At 44.6% G+C, this 7478-nt stretch overlaps 1 protein-coding gene across 1 annotated transcript in view; it reads right to left on the reverse strand.

Moving 5' to 3' along the window:
- LAMC3 (laminin, gamma 3) overlaps positions 1-7478 on the reverse strand; it is a 94040-nt gene that overhangs the window by 69871 nt on the left and 16691 nt on the right. The window contains exon 2 of the mRNA XM_006892446.1: positions 3369-3673. Coding sequence (XP_006892508.1) covers positions 3369-3673 — 305 coding nt within the window. The remainder of the gene's footprint in view (positions 1-3368; positions 3674-7478) is intronic.

Raw genomic sequence — 7478 nt, forward strand, 5'->3', positions numbered from 1 at the left:
CTACAAGCACTTCTGTACGACAAGCCCTGTGCTGGTCGCTGTGTGGAGACACCACTGTCCCTTAGCTCCCCTTTCCAACCAGACAGTGCTAAACACATGCAGCTACTTAAAATGAAATAAAATTTTAAAATCAGGTTTTTTTGTTTTGGATTAAACTGTGCTTCCTCTCTGAAGAGGAAGATATGCTGAAGGCTTGACCCCTGGTACCTGTAAATGTGACGTTCTCGATTAACTTGGTACCATATTGGAGCAGGTCCTAACTCAGTCTGAATGGCATCTGTATAAGAGAGGTGAAAAGACAGAGATAAAGAAGAACAACATGCCAGGAGGAAGACAGTGAATGCAGCAGCTGCTAGTCAAGAATTGCCGAGGCTACCAGAAACCAGGGAGCTCTGGTGGTTTCCTGGTAAGAAGCTGTCCTGCAAACCCAAACACATGCAGTTCAAATCCACCACCTGCTCCGCTGGAGAAGATGGGCCACCTTCCCCCATGCCACTCACTGAAAACCTACTGGAGGGTCAGCTGTGAGTCGGTTCTGACTTAATGTTACATAGCAACAACCAGAGGCCCGGAAAGACAAGACAGCATCCAACCCTTAGAGCCTTGGGAGGAAACCCTGCCCTGCCAACACCCTAAACTTAGACTATCGTAAACCCCTGGCTATTCCTGCCCCTTAACATTATGCAAAGTTTCTCTCATTTTCAAACAACCGAACCAGTCTCTACTCGCCACAAATTCTTGGTCATTGTCACATTCACTTGTTTCAAGTGCAGCTTTTAAATCACTGAAAAGACTTCCAGACTGTTCTTGCACTGACTCGATGCACTGCCTCAGTCGATTCCAACATGTGGTGACCCTCCCTCGGGTTTCTGAGGCTGTAAATCTAATCAGGAGCTCCTCACTCTCCCATGAGGTGGCTGCTGTGATTCGAACCACCGACCTTTCAGTTAACACCTGGACACGTAAACCACCCATCCTTCAGTTAGCAGCCTAACACTTAAATCATTACACCACCAGGACTCCCTTTTCTTGTACTAATGTAAGCTTGACTCAGAACTGTTTGCACTTGTACTGCCCTACCGACAAATTCAATTTGAAGATATGCTTAGGAGGGGATTTCATTTATAATCCAGGGAAGGCTCTGACCTCTAGAAAGATGTGACAATAAACTTCTGTCATTTTAAGCTGTCCAGTTGGCAGTGCTTTGTTGTGGGAGCTCTGAGTAACTAATAAAGCTGGTCACACTAAGTGACATTTCAAGTGCTCTATCGCCATGGTGGCATAGCAGGTGGTGTGATGCTAACCCAAACACCACCCCTCTCTGGCAGTCCGAATCCACAAGCAGCTCCGTGGGAGAAATATAGGCAATCTCTTTTGTGCGATTTACAGCCTCTGAAAACCCACTGGAGCATCAGCTATGAGTTGGTTCCGATTCAACGGCAATGAGTTGAGCTGAATTGTTGATAGGTGCCTGGTGGCTATGATACTGGACAATGCAGTCAGCCCACTCCAACATCATAGAAATCCTACTGGACAGAATTACTTTACTGCCTCCAACTCAACACTATATATCTCCAAAGTTCATGCTTTTTCCCTGCTTTCTAGCTTATAAGAGTCTTTGGAGACACACAGGGCAGATGCTTTTAGCTTTGAGAGAGGAAAGGAGGCTAAGGACATGATGCTCACAAAGAGGCCTGGGAGCCTGGAGACACAGGTTCTGATCTGGATTCGTCCATCAACTCACACATCCCCCTGGCAAATCCTTTCCCTCTCCAGGCTTCAGTTTTCAACTATCCATTTATGGAAGGTTGCCACAGAGCTTCTGGGAGCTACCAGGCTCTGCTACAAGAGGCAAGGGCAGGGGTATTTTGGTCTATTTCATTAACTTAATTAATTTTGGTCTATTACATTAACTTAAACTTAGCGCTGTTGAGTCAGAATCACCTCATGGCTGACCCACAAGCAGGTTCTCGAAGGCTGGGAATTACATGGGAGGAGACTGACCATCTTTGTCCCACAGAGTCATAGTGGATTTAAACTGCCACAGCCTGGGTTAGTGGGGCAACTCTGTAGAGTCCATGCCACCAGAACACCCCATTTCATTATCGTAGCTGTGTGCTGTTGAGTCAGAACCAAACCAGTAGTCCACCAGAGCTCCCATATAATAATTTCATTATTTTTATCCCTTTTAATAATGTCATTATTGTTGTTGTAGACCAGTGAGTAGGAAATGACTCATAGCTGACCCTCCAGGGAGTTTTCAGAGGCAGGTTAATTGCACAGGAGATTGCTCCTCTTTTTCCTGTACAGAAACTGGTGGATTTAAACTGCATACCTTTGGGATTGCAGTACAGCTCCTTACTACTAGACCACTAGAACTCTCTAATTGTAATCTCATTATTATTATCCCTTATCAAAACTATTACTTATTAAAAACCACCAGAGCCCTCAACAAGAAAAAGGCAAACAACCCAATCACAAAATGGGTACAGGATATGAACAGACACTTCATCAAAGAAGACAGTCAGATGGCAAACATATGAAGAAATGTTCAAAATCCCTAGCTCTGAGAGAGATGTAAATCAAAACAACTATGAAATTTCATCTCACCCCACTAACAAGAGCAAAGTTCAACAGGTCAACAAACAACAAATGCTGGTGAAATGTGGAGAGACTGGAACTCTCATTCACTGCTGGTGGGAATGTAAAATGGTGCAACATTATGGAAGGTGGTCTGGTGCTTTCTCAAAAAGTTGCAAATAGAAATCTCATTTAATCCAGCAGTTCCACTACTGGGAATATACCCTAAAGATATCAGAGCCACAAATCTAGCAGAAGTATTCACACCCATGTTTATTGCCACATTACTTACAATAGCAAAAAGATGGAAGCAACCCAAGTGCCCATCAACAAATAAATGGCTAGAAAAACTATGGTACAGCCACACAATGGAATATTATGCAGCACTGAAAAACAATGAACTTGTAAAACATTATACAACATGGAGGCGCCTGGAGGATAGTATGCTGAGTGAAATACCTCTGTCACAAAAGGACAAATACTGTATAACACCACTGTTAATAGAGCAGACACAAGGGGTTGGGGAGAGAATAATGAATACTGCATTAGATCAGATGAGGGGAGGAACTGTCCAAAGGAATATATGATTAGGTATTATATGTATGACAATAATCTGGAACAAGAATTGCATTGTGGGGAGGGATGGGGAGAGGGAAGAAAATGCGCATGGATAAAAAAACCCAAAAAACAACAAAAAAAACCCCAACCACAGGGACTCAAAGATCAGGCCTGACACTGTAGACTTTCCTGAGGTTCCCTACCCAGCCCCTGCCCCCCTCCTCTCTGACCTGCAGCACAGGGCTCTCCTCAAAGTTGTAGGCGCTGGGCCGGCCCTCCAGGGTGGAGAAGGCCACGTTGCCTCCGCTCAGCGGCGAGATGTCGCTGAACTCAGAGGTGCAGAAGGCCACGCGCTCGTCCTCTCCGGGGCGCAGGTACAGGCCCTCGGGCCGGCCGTAGGTCTTCCTGCAGGAGGCGCTGTAGTACTGGTAGGGCTCCCAGCGGCCGCCGGCGTGGCTGCGCTTGTAGATGGCGAAGCTCTCGGGGCGACTGGTGTGGAACTTCAGCCTCACGTACGTGATCTCATAAGCCTTCCCTGCAGCCGGGAGAAGTGGACTCAGTTACGGGAAGGGAAGCTCGAAGGGAACCCAGGTCCAGGGAGCAGAAAGGCCGGCTCCTAGAAACCAAGTGGAGTGTGTGGGTGCAGGCTGCCACCTCTCGTGGACCACAGTCTCCCTTACATACTGAGGGCTCACCCTCATCTTCTGCTTAAGAAGCTTGGCCCTTGGTCAAAGCTCCACCTATGAAACTAAGAAAAAAAATACAGAATAAGTATCTGTGGTCTGGGCTTAGGCAAGACCTCCTTAGATATATTGCTAAAAATGACTGGAGATGGGAATAATTGGAGTTCATAAAAATTAAGAAGCATTTACCTTTAAGAAGGTACCATTGAGAAAATGATAAAAGAAAATGGATGAGAGAAATATTTGCAAATCATATATCTGATACCAGGGTTCAAATCTAGTATATATAAAGAACTCCTAAAATTCAACAATAAGAATTGTAAATAATCCAGTTAAAGAATAGGTGAAAGTGAGGACTACATCTTTTTCCAGAAAAAAAAGTATAGTCAATAATCTTTTATACTCAGCATCATTAGCTTCTCTTTTTCTTTCTCACTCACAGTTGACATTCCAGTGGATTCTGAGGTTGTAAAATCACACAGGAGGAGATTGGCCATTTTTCTCCTGGAGAGCCATTGGTGGATTCAAACCACCGGAGAGGCACAGCCTCTGGGTCAGAGCACAGCTCTTTACAGACTACACCAGAGCTCCCTCGTTACCTACTGCTGCTGCTGCTGGCATCACGTCAACCATGACTTACAGTGACCCTAGGAACAATGGCTTTGAAACTTGCCCTACCCTGAGCCCACTTCACCATCTCTGATACATCTGGCACCACGGCCACAGTTACTGTGTCAGTCCATCTCATTGAGGGTCTTCCTCTCTTGCTTAACCATCCACACTGCCAAGCATGATGTCCCTCTCCAAGGACTGGTCCCACCTGACAACATGCCCAAAGTATGTGAGATAAAGTTTCAAAATCCTTGCCTCCAAGGAGCAGCCTGGTTTCACCCTCTCCAGGATGAACCTCTTTGTTCTCTTTGTAGTCCATGGTATGTTCCCTTCTCCAGCAGCACAACTTAAAGTGTAGACTCTTCTGTTACCCTTAGTCATTGTCCAGCTCTCAGATGCATAGCAAGCAACTGAGACCATGGCTTGGATCAGGCACATCTCAGTCTTTAAACTTACATGTAAACCTATAATAAGATATCATCCATGAGGATGAACAGAATTAAAAGGCAAATATGGGAGCTCTGGTGGCCTAGTGGCCAGAAGCTGCACTGCAATCCCAGAGGTGTGCAGTTCGAATCCACCAGATGGTCTGCTGGATAAGGAGAGAAAATCTTCTCCTGTACCAGTCAGATCTAATTTGATGGTACACACACAAAAAATTTTTTAAAAAAAATTTTAAAAGGCCTTTTGAAAAAGAATTAAAGGGAAAAAGAATTAAGTGCTGGTGAGGGTGTGGGGAAATTGGAACCTTCATACATTGCTGGTAGGAATGTAAAATGTGCAGTCAGAACAGCAAACAGTCTGGCAGTTCCTCAAAATGCTAGAACATAGTTACTGCATGATTTGGCAGCTCTACTTCTATGTGGAGAAATGAAAACAAAGGTCCATACAATAATGTGTGCACAACGCTCATAGCAGCATTGTTTACAGTAGCTCAAATGTGGAGACAACTCAAACATCTGTCAACTGTTGGATGAATAAATGTGTGGTACATCATACTGGGAAAAGTGGAGGTTCAGAGAAAGAGAGGGAAATGGTCTGGATTGGCGCTGTGACTGTAACAGTGGGCTTGAGCATGTCAGAGATCATGCGATGGTGCAGGGTACGGCAAGGCTGAGCTCTGTTGTTCACAGGGTCACTGTGAGTTGTCACTGAGTCAATGGCACCTAACAACAACAACAGCACATTCAGTCAGTGGTAGAGTGTCTGGCAGTGGGCTGAATGAAATGCCAATACACACTACAGCATGGATGACCCTGAAAACATTATGCTAAGTGAAAGGAGCCAGCTACAAAAGGTCAAGCATTGCATGGATCTATTTCTATGAAATGTCTAGAATCGGCTGACACGAAGAATGAAGCACGTGACTACTGACCGAAGAGCGGGCCCTTCAAACCCGCCAAGAGCCTCCTTCGTGAACTGGCACACTGCTTCTAAAGGAAAGGAAAAAAGACCTGGTGAACTGCTTCTACGAGGCCACAACCTTGAAAACCCTAACGCTTTGGCTTTTTTATTGTTCTGTTTTTAGGGGTTGTAGGCTATTGAAGGCAATGAGGAATGACTGCTAAAAGATACAACAAAATACCTAAAATGGATTGTAAATAACTCTGTATGTGTGGGATATTGTTGTTGTTGCTGTTATATGTAATTAAGTCAGAACTGGCTCATAGCTGACTCTCTAGCAGGTTTTCAGAGGCTGAAGACCCTCAATGAGATGGATTGACATGGTGACTATAATGGTGGGCTTGGGAATGTCAGAGATGGTGAAGATGGCACAGGATGGGGCAGTGTTCAGATCCATTGCCTGCACAGTTGTTATGAGTTGTAGTTGATTTGATGGCACCTAACAACAACAACAAAACACATAGAAGGAGACTGCCCATCTTTCTCTCAAGGAGCAGATATTGGATTCAAACTGTCAGCCTTTGGGTTGTCAGCACAATTCCTTACCCACTCATCCATCTAAGCTCTCTCTGTATGGTGTAGTTAGTTGCTGTTAAGTGCCATCGAGTCAACTGCCACTAATAGAGACCCTGTGAGGAACAGATCTGAACCCCGCCCTGTCCTGTGTCATCTTCATCTCTGAAAAGCCTGAACCCACTGTTACAGTCACTGTGCCAATCCTGCTTGTTAAGGGTCTTCCCTTCTTTTGCTGACCATTCACTTCTCCCAGCATAATATCTTTTCCCAAGGATTGGCCTTTTCTGACAAGATGTCCAAAGCATGTGAAGCAAAGTTTTACCATCTTCACAGCTAAGCAGCACGCTGGTTGCACTTTCTACAAGACATATGTGTTTATCCTTTTGGGAGTCCATGGGACATTCAGTACTCTTCATCAGCACCACAGTTCCAAGGCATTGGTCCTCCTTCAGTCATCCTTATTCATCCTTCCCCCCTTTACTATAGAATTTTTTTAATTAATTTTAATGAAAGTTTATAGAGACTTAGGGTTTCCAGTCATTCATTGTTGCATTTTTCTCCCTGCTCCCTGCTGCCCCCCCCCACTCCACTCTTTTCTTTGAGAAGTAAAAGAAAAAAATCTTTCATTGTTATGCAATCCCTCCCCCCAAGTCTACTCCACCATGCAGCCTTCATCCTGGACTCCTGTCATGACAATACCTAATCACATATCCCTTTTAAACAGTTTTCTCCCTCATCTGTTTCAATGCAGTATACATCATTCCTCCCCTCCTTCTTTCTCTTCCCTCAACCCCAATGTCAGTCCCATTTTACAGCAGTGGCCCTATGCAATATTTGTCCTTTTGTGACTGAGATATTTCACTCAGCATCATGTCGTCCAGGGTCATCCATTTTGCATAATATTTCATGAGTTCCTTGTTTTTCAATGCTGCATAGTATTCCATTGTGTGAATATACCACAGCTTCTCTATCCATTCGTTTGTTAATGGACACTTGGGTTGTTTCCAGGTCTTTGCTATTGTGAACAAAGCTGCAATAAACATGGGTGTGCATATATCTGCTTGGGGGGGGCAGTTATGGTTTCTTTAGGGTAAATTCCCAGTAGTGGAATTGCTGGGTCAAATG

Source organism: Elephantulus edwardii, unplaced genomic scaffold (assembly GCF_000299155.1).
Source record: "Elephantulus edwardii isolate Elephantulus edwardi_28Jun2011 unplaced genomic scaffold, EleEdw1.0 scaffold00116, whole genome shotgun sequence".
NCBI classification, from domain to species: domain Eukaryota; kingdom Metazoa; phylum Chordata; class Mammalia; order Macroscelidea; family Macroscelididae; genus Elephantulus; species Elephantulus edwardii.